Below are 20,246 nucleotides of genomic sequence, written 5' to 3' on the forward strand. Positions count from 1 at the left end.
CTCTCAAGACAACTCAAAGCGGGTATCCTGAGCCTTGCATTGCTCTGCTGTATGTCAGCAGAAAACCCATCAGGTATGCAACTGTACTGCTGCTACAGTGCTTGCCGCCTTGTTGGCATTCCATCAGCAATACCTGCTGTCAGTTCCTTGAATACAGGTAATTCCAGGAAAGATTGATTTTGGCCAGAGATTGAATTGAGAGCATTAAGATCAGAGCAAAGAGGTCAAGCCAATTCTGAAAACATGGGAGTCCTGAAGAGATGGCAAGTGAGGAAACAAAACCTGCAACTGACTTCATGAAAAGGAAAAAAGGAAGATGAATACAGTCATTTAGAACTTACAAAGTAGGCAAAAATATATTCTTTTAACCCTTAAATTGCAGGTATAGATCTTTGTGTACTTGGCAAAAAGTTAGAAAATACTAGATAGTATTCATTTAGCCTTTGCTCAAGAAGTAGATGTTATCTATACCATATCTGTGAAGTAGTATTTCATTTGAATGTCTGTCTAGTACTAGAGAGAAAGTCAAATATGAAAGGTGGAAAATAAGCAATAAGATAAGTAATATCCCAAAGCATTTTGTGACACAAAGCTACTGAATATATGGTGGAATTATACAGATGAGACCACATTTCATTAAAATAACTTTTATTCATGTCTCAGACTCCAAAACAAATCACCATTTGGATTTTTTTCTGCTGTTTAGATCTTTGGAACTGGCTTAGGTCAGCAGAGCTGGGAAATACCAAGAAATTTGTTTCAGTTCCACCCATCTGAGAGAGAATTTGTGTTTGGTCCAGGGTCAAAGCAATTGGAACCTCCTGTCGCTGACACTTGCGTTTTAGGCTCCTTGAAGAACCGTAGTCCTTTGTAGATCAGTGGAGCTGAGTGAGCTCTCTTTGGTCTCTGTTCTGAATGGATGCAGATGGTACAAAACCAGATCTGCGCAGAAGAGTCCTGGCAGGTCTGAGCAAAATACATCTTTTTTATTGGATTCTTCTGGAGAATGGGAGCCCCGTGTATTTCTTGTAAATATTTATGTAAGGTTTTAAAACAGCATTATTCCAGATCACTCCCATGTTACCAGAAGAGAAAGACTCAAAGAAAGCACCTGACTTTATTGTGGAGGTATAACCAGATTAAAGAACATTACAGAACGTGTTTAGTAAGATGTTAAAGTGCATTCTTGGCCTTGGAAACAGTGAAATCTGTCATCTGTATTTCTTTGTTTTTAAGTTAAATTAATTTTAACAGTTTAATGAGGAAGGTGATAGAATCATTTTCCTCGAGTGACAAGAAATGGAAATGTCTGCTTTCCATGAAGAAATCAAGAACAATAAAGAATAAATTACTCTGTTGGTGACGGAAAAGACAAATGACCAATAAAACTAATGAAAATATCTCTTATTTGGAAAGATCAATAATGCTGTTAAGATTTTGACTTTTCTTCTTTGAAGAGGTTGTGAAAAGGCTCTCTGTCTAATTAAAATGAGAGGTAGTATTTCAAATATCCAAGATCTATTAAATCAACTTCTGACATTTCATAGTATTGTATATACTCGACAATGTAAATCTCTCAGAAGAGAGAAAGCAGAAATACATTTCTTGTCCTGTGAAGACACAGTTAGGTTCGCTGAACCAATATCCAACAGTGAAACTGGAAGGGGTCTAAGGAAATAAGAACTAGACAGAAGTTCATGACCAGGCTGCTAGGAGAAACAAAACAAACTGAAGAACTCCCCAGCGGGAATTAATCATTTAACCGCATCTTCTTAAGGGGCAGATTCCCATGACCATTCAGGGAAAAGCGATTGAGGACTTCCAATCAGAGTGGGCTGCACATTTACAGTGAGTAGGGGCAGTTTGGAGGGAAGGTGAGCTGTGAGCCTGCAAAAGTAGCTGAAAGTCCTCTCGAGCTCAGCAACCTTTTTTAATGTAGGTGTAGAGATAACCTGGCTTGTCTTGGAGAAGATAGCCCGTTGGGGATAACCTGGCTGAGAAGTAGGAACATGGGTGGGACTGACCACCTCACCTTGGAAGAGCCAAGAGACTAGCTTAACAGAAAGAACATAGACCGTATCACACGGTAGATTGCTCTGACTCCCTTTCTCCGAGTTGTAGAATTACATATGTAGAATTGTATGCATGGAGAATTGCAACTTGCTGTGTTGTCTTTGGCAGCAAAGAATCTCCAGCTGAAATTGAGTTGCTTTTCTTTAAGCAATACTTTGATTTAAATGTTGTCTCAGATTTTAGAAGGCACTGTATTATCTAGCACTTAATTTCTGCAGTGTAACTAATAACATCTGAAGTGATTCTATTTGTGAAATATTCCAAAAAAGATATTAGACATTAAATGTATTTGCTTTAGCTCTTCTGTTTTGCTCTTGATGATGACTTACGGTGTTGCAAGTCGCTATTAACACCGTAATGCTGTACAAGTTTCAAAGGGAGCCAGGGACGGTAAAATGCCCCATTACCCAGGTGATACAAGGCTTTATGTAGCCCACAGAAATGGCCTAGCTTATCTTAATAATATTCTTGGCTGCAAAAGTAATGCTATGGATAAAATTCTTGCTTATATGAAGGAAGAAAGAAACTTAGAGAAATGGTTTAAATATAATTTGATTTGCAGAGCTAATACTCTTTCTTATTTTAAGTGAAATCTCAGCATATTCTAGTATATGCAAGAATGATTATAAACATATTCTAGGAAAGTGGCATCCAGTATGCTTGAACTGATTATGCAGATTTCTTACTTGTTTTACCTTTTCCCATGAGATCTTTCAAAAACCTGTGAAGAATGAGAAACTTTATAATCATTTTCCAAGTGGGGAGGAATTAGATTTCCTATACAGAAATTTATAGCCTTTATCGCTTAACAATATGTGGCATGGCAAGAGAATTTATTTAGAATTAAGACTGAAAATGAGCCGTCTCCATCCAGATTTTCTTAGGCCGTGCTATGAATACAGACCAAAGAAACAATTCTTAAGAAGCATCCTTTAATCACTGCAATGGCAAGTGTTCATTCCGTGTATTTGTACCTTCAGTTATACCAGGCTTGGTTTCTCAATAGAAATACATAAACAAATAAGTAAGCATGGAATTCATATGAAAACTGATGAGTTTTATTTCAGGACCAAAGATGGAAAAAATTCAGATCAAATAAAATTCCATAGTTTGAACGAAGTTAGTGCTATGTGTAATCAGGTTAAACAGCAGAAAACATCTGAAAACACATGAAGTGGAAAGGAGGAATGAAACATGCTAACAGTTTATATGCGAAGTAGTGCCTCTGCCTATAATTGGGTGGAATCTCAATAAAAACATTTAAATTCTAGTAAACACTTTAAAGATTGTGGCATGAAATGATTTGCTTACGTAAGCTGATGGAAACACTACAGTGCAGAAGGGAATTAAAGACATGGTTTGGCTTTGTCCCCAAAAAAAGAGGCTGACCAAAAGAAAGCGGTGTTACTGGAGAAACTAGAGTTCAGTTTTCCCTGTAAGAAGTAACACTATTAATATATTATGCAGACGGAGTACATGCTGAATTTCTAAATGGTAGGTGTTTATACAAATGCTGCTCCTGGAAGGAAGCGTCAAAGTACAGAGCTGGAAGCAGTTACTCTTGAACAGTTACCCACTGTGTGTAGCACCAATCCAAATAATTCCAAACCAAACTGAAATAACTTAAAAGCTGCATGGTCATGTTCTTTTTAAATTTAGTTACCTGGTACATGTCCTTGAGACATGTAAAGCAGAAAGGACAAGTAGATAACTAAAATGAAATTGGCAGCCTCCAGCATTGCCACTGGAAGGCGTTAGCCATGCTGTTGCAATAGCAGTCCGTCCCTGCTTGCAGCCGTGCTCTTCTTGTGATCGATCGGTTCTCCACCGATAACTGCTGCAGCCCCACGTGGAGCCACAACTGCCAGCTGGGGGGCTGCTTTGCTGGCACCTGGATGGGTGCCAGTGCACAAAAATTACAAAAAGGTGCTTCGTGCTGACTTTGATCATCAAAAATAAGGTTGACCTGAAGAAAGTTAGAAATCAATGTGATTTGTTTGAAACAACGTTCCAAAAGGAGTTCCTAATACGTTTTGGTGCACTGTGTAATTAGTAATGGGATGCATTCAGTTACCTCAAATCAAATAATGCAATACAAAACAAATGAAAGTAATCTTGGTTTTCTTTAAATTTCAGACTTACATAGAAAAACATATAAAAACAAAATCAGGAGGAGATTTCATGAGAAGCAAAAAACTTTCAGAGGCATTAATTATTGGAATCTTCTGATGATTGATTTATATTTGCTGCAGTGGAAGAGGAAAACAGAAATATCAGCAATACATTCATAATACAGCAAAACAAGAGAATTCACCTCCTCTTTTTGGTAAAGATTTTGAGTTGAAAATATCTTTTTTTTTTTTTTTTTTTTTTTCCCAGGATTTACAATAAATTTTTACTTTCCCATCCTTGTACTCATTTCTTAGGGTATATAAAGTGGAATGAATTTTATTTGACATTACACTGGAGTTTACAAACCAAGTTTTTGTTGTTTGCTGTAACTTAAGCAGAGTTTTCCTCGTGTTTGTGTGTATGTCAAGAGTCATTTACATAGACACTGCAATAAAAAGGACCTGCCATAGCCACTGTTAAAGGTAAACATTTCCAAAAGATAGTATGAAAATTAATGGTACTCTTCTTGCAAAACCTTGAAACCCAAGCATAGGAAACCTAGCTTAGATACCACTTTGTTATGGTAGCTGGCAACAATGTCTTTTTAATGACGCTTCCAGACAATGTAAAATTGGTGCATATGGATAAAAAGTGTATGGGAAAAGGCTGTTTGGATAAATGGAAAGTGTTTCCTCATACCACGCAATAAATGCTGGCATCACTTCACTTTGAGTGAGTTTGCTCATCTGATGCCTAGATACAGATCCATAAAGAAATGATAGTTGGGAAAGAAGTGTTAGAGTTCTTCAGAAAATCAGTTCTAAAAGATTGTAAGAATGTTTTGGTGTCTGCTATATGGTGAGTGCATGTTGATGCACATATTTCCACTAGTGATGATGATCCTGGGGCACTCTGGATTTCTACAGGCTTTCTTATTCCCATTGCATCTGTGCTGTTGGTGTGTTTATCTGCATCCAACACAGCATCTTCTTCCTCTGAACACCAATTCTGGAAAAGACTATTTTGATGATGTGGGCTGAGACCAAGTCTTTGCATAGTTTAAACCACCCCTACCTAGGAGGGAAGGCAGTTTGCTCTTGATGCTGCCAGGCAAATAAGGCCGCGTCAGTTGTATATTTAAGGCTGCTTCCTAATCTGTCTCTCTGTACCATAGCAAAAATACTGCTCCTGAGTCTCATTCAGCTCCTTTCCTCTCAAAAAATAAATGTGTAAGTGTACGTAAATGTGTAAGTGCATAACAGTTTTTTTGGTTTAGAGTGGAAAGAATGCTGAATGGCTTTTTTCACTTTTTTTTTTTTTAAAAAAAAAGGTGTGGAATACAGAGCTGAAAGTGGTCACTGAACACAAATTCTTTCAGAAATAGTAAATATCTGGAATCTTCTTTCCACCGAAGGCATCCTGTTGAGTGTAGACTGCACAGCAAAAACAGGCTGTGTTTTCTGACTAAGCGGTTTGCCAACAAGGTGGTTGAAAAGGCAAACAGTCAACATAGTTCTTGTAAAACCTGTGGAATAGTACAAGTCTCTTGCTAATCACAGCACAGCCTTGTCACTCTGTCATGCACTGAAAGGATTTTTGAAGTTTTATATTAGCTTTTGAAGAGACTCTAATATATTTGCTTTTAATCTATTATCTTTTTATCTCTAATCTATCTTTTTATCCTCTAACATCTACGTGTCAATGTCCACTTCAGATACGGTTGCCTCCCAGATGTGCCACCTTGCAAATAGACTGCCGCAGTTTGCTTGCCTGGATGGAAAACAAATTAGATCAAGCAACTTATCTGGCTTGGTTTTGTTTTTGTTATTTTAATCATCATCTGTTCTGACATTTTTTCAAGTGAGATCACTTTTCCAGATAAAATCCACAGCCGGGCCACAGAAAAAGTACCACCACATCTGCGGGGAGTCTCAGGGGATCACTGTGTCTCAGGGAGTAAATAAACAGTGGGAAAAGAGAGGGAAGGAAATGTCTTACAATGACAGTGCCACAGGGTATGTTGTGTCATGAGAATACAGCCTGAGTGACAGTGGTCTGAGATCCAGTTCATTATCTTTATGCAAGACTGTTTTTTCAGTTCAGGTACTGAAATTACAGTATTGACATTTGCTTTTCTTAGATCATAAAACCTGTGCAGAAGAGACAGAAAATGGAAAAGTTTTTTTTTTCTTTTTTTTTTCTTTTTTTTTTTTTTTCTGAAAGCAGTAAACTGAAAAAAGAATTAACTGGGGAGATATTTCACAAAAATATTTTAGGAAGGACTGGCACATTTTCATGCTGTGTCTTGCTCAAGCTTTTATGAAGATAGTTTTACGCTCATTTGACTTCTGGCATTCATTAAGCGCCTCTATACTGAAGCAGTAACCTACAAAGTCTTCTTGACTTCTATATTTGACACTCCTGGCAAGAGTGACAAAATGTACTTGCCAAATAATTATCTCCCATGGCAAGTCACTGAAGAGATGGAAAAATACTGTGAAGAGCCAGAGATTATCATACTTTTTAGGACAGTCATCATGTTCACAGATCTTAAAAATGGCAAAAAGAATATGTTTTTAAAAGAAAAATAACATATAAAATGTTATTAAAAATTACTGCTTGCAATGATATGCATTACTTAATCTGATATGTGTATGTGAGGATAACTGGCATATAAAATATCCTCTCCAAAACCTGCCTTTTTTTGAAATCAGCCCAGGAAAACAGATCTTAGACTTTGCTGAGAGAAACCTTGCCTTCTCTTGGTGAATGTTGGTGGTATTTATTCCTATGGCAATGTGATTTTCTTAACATTTTGACATGTGATCAACACTCTCTTGTGTCAGGGAATTTTAACTTTTAAAATGGAGTTAGGTGTGGTTACTAAAAGGGTTATATTACACAGTTGCCAGCAATTGAGAGCCTTAAGGTTAGTAGTAGAGGATTTCTTATCAATCCAGCATTCTTCCCTCAAGTATTAGGGGAGGAAGTCAATCATTTACAGCAGGTAGCAAGGACAGTGCAGACTTTAACCCGGGCCTCATGGGCAGCGAAGTGCACAGGCTCTGCTGTCACCTACTGCCACAGCCCAGCCTGCTGCACTGGGGGGTGCCCAGGGTCCCTGAACTGCCCCCTGGGCCAGTCCTCCCACAAAGAGGAGAAGCTGCATGAGCATGGCCAGGAAGCAGCCCCAGGATTTTAAGGCTGGGCAAGGGTAGTGACACAGCCACACCAGGAGGCTGGGACAACTCGTGCACCCAGCTGTGCAAAGGAAGGGGTCCCCGGCTAGCCAGGGAGCAGATCCGTGTGCCTCCTTGCTCAGCACTGTCTGCTGCCCCATCTGCGATTCTGGCAAACCGGTGTCTGCCATGAGGCTGTTGCTGCGGCTCTCTCTGTCCTGTATCCATTCTGCAGCTGCTCTGGCAAGAAAAGCTCAATGCGTCTATAGTACTCTCCCGTCCCACATATCATCCTCCTTACATACTTGTCATGCTTTCTATATGTTGTCACTGACAGCCGAATTAACTCCTTTTTGGTAACTACGCAAGTTAATGAATTTCCTGACCTCTGTGCAACCAGCCTTTCTAGAAGAAAAGCTCTTCCTACCCCCAGGAGATACTCAGCAATTCATAAGCTTGTGCTTTTCAATCCAGCATTGTCATGGATGCTGTCACAACACTACTGTACTCAGCAGTCAATTTCCCTTCACAGCAAAGGAGGGCTTTTAGGTTTTCGTTATGTATGTTCTTACTGAGAGAGCCCTAGCCAGCCCATTGTGGAATTTTACTGGAGAGAGAAGTAGGGCATTTTTACAGGCAGGGAAGCAGCTGCTCAGTGTGGAGGCAGGGCTGTGGGATGCCTTCAGCCACCAGTGCTGCCAGACACTTCTGTAGCTTCACATCTGGCCTTATTCTCTCCTATACTTGCTTCCCTTGCCTGCTCCTTGGCTTCTTTATTGAACAGGTTAAAATCCACAGTGAAGTCCATCCTGCAAGATTCAGCAACAGCATGGCTGTTCTGTTGTAAAAACATACTTTCCTGTTCTTAAGTCAGAAACAGTATGAATTATGCCTATCATTGTGTATCTATGAATTATGTCTATCACCATGTATCTGTCATACTGTTTGACTTTTTGTGTTTGCTTAGCATAGGTTCTACAAACGAAGTAAGAAAAACAATGACCCTGTAGAGTGGATTTCTTTGTTGGAGCTGAATAAGATTTTTGTAAGATTGAAACTGAAGAACACTTTTACAAGTACCAGTTATATCTAGTTATAAGTTAAACCCTTGAAAGATGGGTGAAAAATGGCATGGCACAGATATTTCTCTACAAGAAATCCTGCATTGCTTTTTATAGAGTTGGACACTGCTCTATAGGACACAAAGGAAAAATGAGGAAAGGTAAGGGACTGCAATTCATACAGTTTTAGATAGCAACTAGAGGAGGGAAACTGATAATTCTTTATGAATAAATGATAGGAGACAAGGAAGATTTATTCAAGGTTGCACAAGTTTTATAAGCTGCTCATAGTCTTACACTGAAAAAGGGGACATCAAGATTAGATTTAATGAGAAACTTTCCAAAAGAAAGCTTTGATAGTAGAGTAGTCTGTCAAAATGGTTACAGAAGCATGATCACAAGCAGTGTTCATGAAGATAAAAAAGTAAAACTTTCAAGGGAGAAGTTAGTGCAGAGATTAGCTGGAAATGATCCAAATTATGGCCCTAGCGATGCTCTCGGGATTTGGGTTTTACAAAAATTATATAGTGCATTGGTACATGCCATCTTCTCAGCTCGTATCCTTACAGGTTGTTATCTTTTTTTGAGCCTCTCCAACAAGAAGGAGCATCAATTTATTTTTCTTGCTTGCTCTTACTGGGCAGAAGAGAGATGATGAACCTGATGTTTCTTGTGCTGGGAGAGCTAATTATTAAGCTCAAGATGAATGTATGGGAGTTTGAAATTATTTCATTCTTCCTGTGTCTGGGAAATATCAACTGGGCTATCTGACACTACAATGTCTTGTTGCATAATGACAAATATTGCAAATACTGGGTATCCTGGTTCCAGCCATGCTACTCTTTACTAGCTAGTAGAAGATGTAACTGCACAGTTTCTAGGGATTTAATTTGCTAATCTGCTAGAGGTCATCTAGTCCTGATTTTAGCCAATCCTGCATGCTGCAACAGTAACCCAAGTTATTGAGTTTGGTCCTGCTCTGCTATTTTTAGTTTGTCTTTTGATGAGAACTGTTGCAATTAAAATGACACCGAAGAACTAAAAAATGTTGCTAAACATATTTGTCTGCATTAGTAGGGGGACAAAGGTAACATTTCAGAATAACCTTTGTTTTTCTGAGCCAAGATAGTCCAAAAGCCTTTCAGAGCAGGTTTACCCTTGCTTTAGTTTATGGCTAGGTACTTAGTCCTCAAGAAGCTGTTCTCCTGACAGGGTATCAATAGACTTAGGGGTTGCTGTTGTTAAGTCCAATTTCTCTTGACCACTTCTCTCACAAGGCTTGATGAGCAGCACAGCACCTGTGAGACTCTTCAGGAGGGAATTGGAACCAGCTTTTTGAGCTGCCACTGTGGGTTTAACAATCCAGCCTTCTCCTCAGACTGCTATTGAAAAGTCAATAGAGCTGTTGTCAAGAGAAAGTGGGGCAAAAACCATTGCATCTAAACAGCGGCAATGCCATTGGAAAGACAGGAAATGCAAGTGGGTTTACATTTACCAAGGAAAGAATTAAGGATCAAGAGATAAAAGGCAGAGGAGATGAAGGCTGATGGTATTCTTGGCTGTGTTAGGCAGAGTATTGCCAGCAGGGAAGAGAGGTGGTCCTTCTGCTCTACTCAGAATTGGTGAGGACACAACTGGAATTCATGGCTGTGTCCAGTGCTGCGGCCCCCAGTACAGGAGAGACCTGGACATACTGGAAAGAATCCAATGGAGGGCCACCAAGATGATGAAGGGCCTGGAGCACCTCTCCTATGAGAAAAGGGTGAGGGAGCTGGGGTTGTTCAGCCTGGAGAAGAGGAGGCTCATGGAGATCTCATCAATGTGTAGAAATACCTGAAGGGAGGAGGCAAAAAGGACGGCACCAGGCTCTTTTCAGTGGTGCCCAGTGCCAGGACCAGAGGCAGTGGGCACAAAGTGTAACACAGGAGGCTCCCTCTGAACACCAGGCAGCACTTCTGTGCTGTGCGGGTGATGGAGCATAGGCACAGGTTGCCCACAGAGGCTGTGGGGTCTCCTCCTTGGAGATCCTCAAAATCCACCTGGACAAGGTCCTGGGCAAGCAGCTCTGGGTGTCCCTGCTTGAGCAAGGGTTGGAGCAGATGGCCTCCAGAGGGCCCTGCCCACCTCAGCCATCCTGTGCTGTGTGAGATGAGGATGGTGAGTGGAGTTAGGTTACACTAGAGAACTGTTGCATTGAAAATGTTATTTGGACGTTAAGACAATGTATCCAGCAAATTCTATTTAAATACCTTGGCTCTGGATAGTTTAGAAATTCATCAGAAACTGTGGTGACAGTTGACTAAAGGTCCTAGGCCAGGTCCTGTTGCAGACTTTATTAGAGGAATTCAAGGCTTGATTGGATACATATCAGAGAGGAGTGATCTGGAGGTTGCATTTGTTACACGCACACAAAGACATTACATGGCAATTGTTTTTTAGGCATCGTTTCCTGTAACTTCAGCAGAGACTCTGATCATGTTCAAAAAATCTTTTTGTTTCCTATTATCAAGGCCCAGCACATGCTGTGATAAAGATGTGTATATAGAAGCACACTGAATGCTTCTTCAAGTTAGCACAATTGATTGGCCTCCAGTAAACTGGAGGGAAAAAAAAAAAAAAAAAGTTACTTTTTTTTTTTTTTTTTCCTGAATAAATGTACTAATTCTGCACATAATTATAAGTTAATTAAAAAAATAAATAAAAATTCCTTATGTTTAGACTATCAGAAGCTATCCTGGAATTTGCAGTCAGTGATACTAGAGTTTACTGCAAATCTTCTGACATTCAGAACATGTGTGCATTTTATACGTAAAGATTTGCTTGCACCTCAAGCATATTTGAAAAGCTGTTAAAATGCCAGAATTCAGGCTATGTATAAAGCATTCTTTTAGTATGTTTGTTTTATGATACAATCTTTAATGCGTAACTGCACACCCTGCTTAAGAGAAAACCCAGCCCAAATTACAGCTATGTTTTGGTACAAAGCATTTTACACTGTTGACATTCTGTCTTCTTCTTACATGTGTCTACATGTATTCTCTTTGTCTTTCAGAGGCAATAAAGTGAGGTAGAAGATAGGTCGATTACAGGTACATGGATACAATGAGGTGAAATGAAGGGCATAATGTGTTTGCTCTGTTTTATTTGATGTGCTTATCTCCATCCCTCTGAAACTGAGGTTGTGACATTTCAGTTTCTCTAAACATTCCTGTAATCTTAGGCCTTGTTTTGAGGGATGTACTAGATGGGATCATAAGGTGAGGAGTTACTTCAAATTCTGTATTTAAGTTCAGAATTGTTTCTTTTTAAATCGTCTACATGTGTCTAAGAGCAGCATATATTTTTTTTGACAAAAGGGCACCTGGTATTTCCTGTGGATAGATGGCTTCCACTGAGCATCTTTTCTCATCTTTGGTCTCTTGCAGAGCTTAGCTAATTTTGAAGCCATACTGTAACAAACCACTAGACACTAGATGATGTCTCCATTTACAACTTTGCCAAAATGATTGGGCTGATCCTAGCAAAATGATTGTGTCAATGGTTTTGTGTATATAGAGGGCTTTTCTTCAGTAAACCTCTTTTCTTTCCCTTTGCAGATTTCAAGCATGTGTTTATTTTGCATCTGTCTTTCAAGCTATGTCATGTGGCATCCATTACTTAGCGTCTGTGTTTATGGCTGTTACTCCTAACTTTGTCTGTGGGATCCCTGGGAACGTGAGTAGTGTTCTCTTCTACAACTCCTCTGAAGCAAGTCTAGAGGACATCTGGACAATATGGACATCAACAGAGAATTACATTGTAGTCCAGCTGGAAAATGGAGAAATCTGGGAACTTAGTCAATGCAGCAAGGCCAAACGAGAAGTCAGTTTGGATCTAGCATATGATTATAAAGGCAACAAGTCCGTATTTTCTTGTTCTGATGGATTTCTTTATGATGATACAAAATGGAAGAGCACTGTTGTTACACAGTGGGATCTGGTCTGTGACCGAGAATGGCTTGCAAAATTAATCCAGCCTACATTCATGCTTGGAGTCTTGATTGGAGCAGTGATTTTTGGTGATATTGCTGACAGGTAAAGTTCCATCATCTGAACATTGTAGGCTCAGACTGCAGTAACTCCATGTGTATCTGTCTGTTTTGCTGTTTTATTTATTGTGTATGAATTTAGGAGGTTTTGATATTGTTTTATTCACAGGTATGCTTAACTCTTTTTTTTTCCCATTGTAAATATAAGTTTTAAAATGTGTTTGCAAATCATTTGTTTTTGGAATTTATTTCCTACTTTGTATCATCCATTGTTAATCCCTTAAATTGTCCTATGCAAAGGGTGTTTTGCCTTTAGTTTTTTTTTTTTTTTTTTTTTTTGTTATTATTTTTTTAGCAGGAATAGTAATAGTAGTATTAGCAACGGTAAAACCTGGGAGTAGGTTTCCACCTCATTTTCCCTGAGGAAAGATTCCTGGTGGTAGCATACATGTTTATTTCTGGATATGATCAACAGCTGAAGGGCTTCATCCCAACTTCTGTCATGCATACAGCTCTGTGGGACTGATCCAAAGGCTTTGAGGGTTTGATCAAGCCCCTTTATTTCCATGCTGTTCAATTGCAGTTTTTCCCTAAAAGGTTAAACATCAGTTTCTTGAAGGTTGGTCCAGACAGGAGGAAAATTGGTCATCAGCAAGCTTTGCTGTGGTTCCAGTTATTTACTAGTGTGACCAGAGTTCTGTTTGGGCCCGAGGAGCGTCAGCCGGTTCAGGGCCTCCATCAGAGCTGTCCCGTGGTTGCGGTGCCAAGGCTGTCCTTCAGCCAGCCCCCTCTGGCTCTGCCTCCCGGGCTGTTTTCTGAGGTCACGTACTGAAATCCAACTTCACTGACAGACTCGGAAGCAGCAGTGAGGATGTGTGTCTGCGTCCTCCGTCTCTCAGCATAAATGCCTCAGAAGAACGCCTAGTTTTACCTGTCTGTCCATGTGGCATTCTAATTCCAAAGGTACATTGTACTGTCCTAGGCAGTTTATATAGCTGTGTTTTGATTTGAAGACTCCTTCAGTGTTACTTATTTCGTTCTATAAAGGAGCTTGTTGACTAACAGCTCTGTTCGGTGGACAGCGAAGATATATTCCACAGCCAGAAGTATGAGCAGGAAAAGGAGACTAGGCACATTGTTCATTAGCACAGCACTGTGGTGTGACAACATGGGAATGCAAATCAAAGATGATCTTCCTTTAATTTGTCTTTTGGAACACATGGAATCAATCCTTCCTCCTTTTTCAAGGATTTGTAAAACCATATTTAATACAAAACCAGAATATAATGCCAACATTTGTTCTGTGTCCCTTTAAATCATTCATGGCTTTATTAATTAATACCCAGACATTATTTATGAGGTTACGATCATATTGTTCTCATTTCCATTAATTCAAGCCATGGACAGCCAGTTGAGATAATACACACATCCCGAATTGCAGATTTACAACCATGGATTTACAGCTGAAAGTTATTATTTTCTGACACATCCTGGCTGGTGAGAAATAAGTTTGTGGGTTCCTCCCATTCCCAATTAACAGATTTCCCAACAAAAGAGCCCGGACAGCTGGGACTCACTGGGATCTCTTCTGGCAGGGATCAGAGACCAAATGTGAATAATGACTCCTTCCTCCCAGACCTTCCAGGTCAGGGCTGGAGAAAAACGGGAGGGCACTGGAAAGAGGTGTGCCATGTCGTTGTTTGGGCTACACTGCCTGTTTACAATGTCACTTCCCAGGTAATGCAACAAAATGCAATTTGTTGCATTACCAAATATTCACAGAGAAGAACAGATAAACAGGCCCCCACCCCTGCAAGTCCTCAAACTCTCCATCTAAAAGTAATATCTACATCTGTGAAAAGCTGTTTGCATTGGAGTAGGTAATAAGAGCCCAAGATACAATATTATCAGGGGATAAAAATGATTCTGCACATTTTGTAGACAAAATGGAATAAAATAATTCCTCAATAGGGTGTTGTATCTACTACAGATTTCTAGGTCTTCTTGGTTGACCTTCTCATTCATAGCACACACTCACTTGTTTAGGTACAAGTGAGTGTGCTAGGCATATTTTCTCCCTGAGGTATGGGAATAAGACAGACAAACATTAGTTCATTTTTAATAAACACCCTTCTTTTGCACTGGAAAGTACTATGCTGTTGATGAGAAATTAACACTTAACCTGTGTTTCTGTGTTTTTTTTTTTTTGTTTGTTTGTTTTTTCTGTTACTATACTAGCATCTATGTTTGTACATGCATGCATGTGTGCTGTGATGCCATCAGAAAATTCAGGGAAACCATGTAACTGTCATTAATTAGAGAATTTAACTGAAAATAATAGGACAAAGATACATTACAGAAGCCTCTAAGTACTACCCAGACTGGTTTTTACTTTGGCAAAATATAGCATATGTCATCACAGATAATTTCTGTTAGAAATTACCAATTTACTAACTAGATATTATCTAATATAAAATATCTGAAAAAGTGACTCTTACATACTGACGTCATAAATATGACAGAGTAAATTTGCAGATTAGTTACGCAGAAGTTAAGCTTGACACTGGACATGAGCATATGTGCTTTGATTCCAGCCAAGAATTCTGGAATGAAAGCTCCTTCCATAGGAGTTTCCTTTCTCTTTGGTTTAGTTGGAAAATTACTGAAAAATTAAGAGTTTTCTTTCTCACGTGGTAAGGAAAATATAGGAAACTAATCCAAAGGTTCTGTGGTGAGTGAAAGTCTTAAGTACAGTATTTTTAGGCTCACTTCCAGACAGGGTCTCTGAAGGTGCAGTTTTATTTTGACAGAATGTTTATGGTTGCTCATCATTTTACTGCTGCTGTGATTTGCAGGCTGGGAAGACAGCGTGTTATATGGTTCACAAGTGCTGGGCAGTTTGTATTTGGCATCGCAGTGGCGTTCACATCTGACTACTACAGTTTTGTGATTGTGCGCTTTCTCCTTGCTATGGTAAGAAAGGATGCTCACCCTGTCTCTTTTACATGTTATTTCCTACCCCTTCTCAGGAAAACCTCCCTTTTTTCCCTTCTTTCCTCCCTTACTTCATTATTCTAAAGCCCCCTCTGTTGCACTTATTCCAGCAGAGCAGGGAGAGTCTGAATATTCTTGGACCACAGCACTTTTCCTCTTTGAATTAATAGAAAGCATCTGTATGAAGCAATGTTTGGTACCTCCTCCATCCCAACCTCTGCTGGACTGGTAATTAAATACCAAGTGTGAGCAGCGAATTCTGGTTTCTGCACTGCAGCTGGCATTGCATTTCTCCGTGTTGTTCCAAATGGAGTTTATTTTTCTGAAAGTAATAAATCTATAATAAGTATGATCTTTATCTCTGCCATTTTCAGAGATGGAGGAGAGATGCACTTTTTCTCTTCCATGCATCTCTTTGTTCTTTCAAACTACATCTGAAGTACTCAATATATAGGTAGATGTGTTTAGCACCTAGATGTTTGTACTGTACTGAAGGGTATTCCAGTATGTGTGTATGTGTATCTATACACACATATATATAGTATCTATATAATACGTGTATGGTAAACAACTTTAAATTACATTCTTACATTCTAAAGTATATTTATAGTCTCCCTATATAATACATCAAGAAATTAGAAGACTGTCACAAGAAAAAATACATAAGTTATTTAAAAGAGGTTGGAAAGTTGAAAATAATCACATCGTTTATTTTTTTTCCTGTGGGTGGGTAGTCAATTGCCTGGTTAGAGCTCAGAATGATTTCCTAGCAGGAAAACTGCATGGTCACTTCAGCCTTTATCAGTGAGATCAATAGGAGTCCCTCCAATGACTCCCTGGCTGTTGATGCTAGGGACTATGGTAGTTTGTAAAAGCAAAAAGCTCTGACCAAAATGATGCTTTTTAACTGCCCACTAGGATAGATTTGAGAGGTGAAGGTGTGAAGCTCAAGGTCTGTGCCACTGAGATCAGTGCAGCTTTCCTGTCAGCATCGGTGGGCTCAGAATCGGAGTTTCTTACCCGGAAGACTTGTAACCAGAAAATTGATTTCTGAATTGATTAATCAAAGTAATATACCGGAGTATTTTCTAGCATAGATTTTCTAGCTGTGTTTTGAAATGCTTTGAGTTACCAAGAGTTTAGAGTGTTACTAGAGAAATTGAAATATATATTCAAATATATATACATTGAATGAAAAAATACTTAAATGCAGAATATGCCAGTAGTTCCATTCTGTGAGCATGGTTAGGTAATATATGAGAACCTGCGACTGTGTAAATGAGATTCTCTTCTAGCGTTGTAAAAAAATGATTTAATGAAATAATTTAAAGTGGTATGGAAGGTGATTCTCAGTAAATGTGTTGCTCTGTAACATGCAGACTGTTAATAGTCAGCTTAAAAGCCAAGGTCAATTTCAGAAATGGCACTTACTTCAGGGGACCTCATTTTTCTGAGTGTCTAGCCTGTGATGTCATTAGGGACCTGATTTTTGGAGGTGAAGAACTTAGTGCCACCAGCAAATTAGGCTCTTTTTCAGATATCTCTTGCTGGCTCTACTCCACTAAAGGAAAGCATCCAAAAGCCCTTCACATCTTTAAACACAGTGCCAGGTATTCTGGAAATTTGAGTAAGCTTTTTGTCCAGCTGATTTGTTTTTAGGGTTGATTTTTTTTTTTTTTTTTTTTCTGTCAGTGAGCAAATATGCCAGTGCAGTCCCAAATAAATGTACACAAATGGGGAACCCTGTAAGCTGTTGCACATGGAGAATAGATACAAACCTCACACTGTTTTTTTTTTTCTCTCTCTCCCTTCCCCAGGTTTCGAGTGGCTATCTGGTTGTGGCTTTTGTTTATGTGACTGAATTTGTTGGCATTAAAGCACGAACCTGGGCTTCTATGCATGTCCATGCTTTTTTTGCTATGGGAATTATGGTTGTGGCACTCGTGGGATTTTTGGTTCGGACCTGGTGGGTCTATCAGATATTTCTCTCCATAGCAACTCTTCCCTTTGTTTTGTGCTGCTGGATGCTCCCAGAAACACCTTTTTGGCTCCTGTCAGAGGAAAGATACGAAGATGCACAAAAAGTAATAAATACAATGGCAAGATGGAACAACGTAAGCACTCACTGCAAAGTGGCTGAACTGTACTCAGTCCAACACGATGGTCCAGTCAGTGGCAGAACAGGTGACAGTGACGCGCCCTCAGCCAAGAAGCACAACATCTTAGATCTATTTTGTAACTGGTACATTGCAAGAAGGACCATCACAGTCTGGCTGGTCTGGTTCACTGGGAGCCTGGGGTACTACGTCTTCTCCCTGAGTTCTGTCAATCTAGGAGGCAATGAGTATTTAAATCTGTTTCTCATAGGTAAATATTTTTTGTACTTTATGTTGTTTCTGACAGAACTAGAACATGAAATTCGGAAATGTCTAGAGATTTGATGGCCATTTTTTAAACTTTATTCATTCGGTTATGGACCTTGATCAAAAATTTTCATGTTAACTGTTCATAAAGCTGAATAACACAGGAAAGATATCATTCATGCCAAATTTCACTATTTCTGAAAAGAATTGAGAATGTGTTGGTGTACAAAATTCTTCTCTCTCTCTTTGTGATTGTAAAACCATGTTCTATTTTTCTCCTCTTTGCACTGCAAGCATGTAACAAATTCACACAAAAGCCAGGGGCAGCAGATCAGCAACAAAAAATGCATACTGTTCTGTTAAAAGCACAAACTAGGAAAAGACAGAAAAAGTTACTGCTATAGTCATGTGCAGTGATGTTCAGTCAGTACAGAAAATAGATTCACAGTGCTCAGAAGCAATAGTAATTTCAGTTTTTTTCAGACATGCATTTTTAATTTAGTCAGGGTGTTCTTTTGTTGGTCTGCCTGTAATTGTCCTGTGGCATGTAAGTTGTTTATAAAGGCTGCTCGGCGCATTCAAGGCCTGATCTGAAGCTCATTAAGATCAGTGGAAATATCCCATTGACTTCAGAAGACTTCAGATAGGGCACATAGCTCTGAGTCAGCAGAGGATTGTCATGTGCTTTGTTTTATGCGATCCAGTGCTCTCAGTGAAGTGCATGTGGCTGTCCAGGTACATCAGCACGCAGGAGGACTGGGGCTTTCCTGACTTCAGTTTGGGTTGTCGTGTTTTGTAGTGTATTGGTAGACTGGTGTGGAGAAGAGTGGATGAGTGGATAACTAAACTGTTACAATGGGCTGCAGTGCATAAATCACTGTACCCACCTCTTCCAAAAATATTTTAGCAGATTGACATACAGTGACTAGCTGCCTCTTCTTTTACTGATATGAACCTCAAAGATTGTTTCCCAATATTATAGGTACGTCAACACGGTACATGTGCTCAGTAGACGAATGCAGCATATTTGTTCTTATATTCTTCCCTGTCGTTACACCAGACATAGGAGCATTCTTCATGAGCAAGCTGGGTTAAAACATGTCCAGACAGACTTAGGCTCAATATAATTTATCTAGGGGCAAACCATGCTTAAACAGCATTTGTGAACAGTTCTCACCAAATGCCACTCCCTTATGGCTGCAGAAATTTTTCCACAGAAGGAGAAAAGGAAGAGAAAATCTGTGCACACGTGGGATATTGTAAGCAGCTGCCTGCTCTTCAAAGAGAGCCTTGCCGTTTTCTGTAATTTTCCACCCCAAAGAGACCTGGAGCTTCTCCGTGCTATAAAACCTGCTCCACTTGTCCTTCAGCCCTCACTACCATATCCTAGGCCATGTTTTCTGATGCCTGTTGCCATTTCTGTGACCAAATGAACTGCCCAACACATCGATTACCTCTAGATTTGATGTACTCATGACATGTAAGGTCAAGCTAACTTCCTAGATTAAATGAATCCCCATAAAGAATGGGGAATATAAAATGAATATGTGTAATCATGATTTAAACCCAAATAATTTCATACTGACAGGTGCTGTGGAGTTGCCTTGCTATATCATTGCTTGCATTGGGATGGACAAACTGGGAAGGAGAAACACACTCATTCCGTTCCTTATTTTAAGTGCACTGATCTGTGTTTTAATTATGTTCATACCTCAGGTTAGTCACATACTGTTGAAAGTGTTCCTATAGTAGACATTTATTTTATAGAACCCTAAGTCTGTAAATGCAGCTGCTTTTTCTGAATGATATGGCTGATTAAAGACTTTTTTAATAATGTGGCTGCCAGTCAAGGATAGGTTTCTATATTTTCAGACAGACTTCATGCTATCATTGCTGGAGTCAGATGTAAAATGTTCCTAGGGCTTCAGTGAACCAGGACTGGTAAAGTTTTATGGACATGAGATACTTTTTGAAACCATTTTTTTAAAAAGCAAGCAATAAATATTGCCTTATGTTTAAAGAAGAGACACATCTTTTGAAGGATTTAATTCACATTTGCAACACTGATATTTTCTGGTTATTTATTTCTTTGTGATCTCTTTCAATAGGATTTTAATGTATTAATTATCTTGGCAAATATGGCTGGAAAATTTTCAATAGGTGTGGCATTTGGCCTTATATACCTCTACACGGCAGAACTGTACCCAACAATTGTAAGGTAAGAATTTTTGCCAGGCAGGTATTTTTCATTGTTTTGTTGTTATTTCCATTTTTGCCCTGCAAGGGCCGTATCCAGCAGCTCTTGACATTAATGGCAGTGGTCCAGAAGACAGGATAGGATGAGTTCCTTTGCTGCTTCAGAGTTGTCTAATATTTGGCTGTACTGGAATTTTTTATTGATTTTTCATTTGCATGTGCATTGATTGGTTTCACTGAG

At 39.3% G+C, this 20,246-nt stretch overlaps 1 protein-coding gene across 1 annotated transcript in view; it reads left to right on the top strand.

Annotated features, from left to right (window-relative positions):
* SLC22A16 (solute carrier family 22 member 16) overlaps window positions 1-20,246 on the top strand; it is a 37,162-nt gene that overhangs the window by 6,860 nt on the left and 10,056 nt on the right. The window contains exons 2-6 of the mRNA XM_035322223.1: window positions 12,022-12,498; window positions 15,308-15,425; window positions 17,264-17,813; window positions 19,398-19,525; window positions 19,918-20,027. Of these exons, the coding sequence (XP_035178114.1) occupies window positions 12,022-12,498; window positions 15,308-15,425; window positions 17,264-17,813; window positions 19,398-19,525; window positions 19,918-20,027 (1,383 nt within the window). The remainder of the gene's footprint in view (window positions 1-12,021; window positions 12,499-15,307; window positions 15,426-17,263; window positions 17,814-19,397; window positions 19,526-19,917; window positions 20,028-20,246) is intronic.

Source organism: Oxyura jamaicensis, chromosome 3 (assembly GCF_011077185.1).
Source record: "Oxyura jamaicensis isolate SHBP4307 breed ruddy duck chromosome 3, BPBGC_Ojam_1.0, whole genome shotgun sequence".
NCBI lineage: Eukaryota > Metazoa > Chordata > Aves > Anseriformes > Anatidae > Oxyura > Oxyura jamaicensis.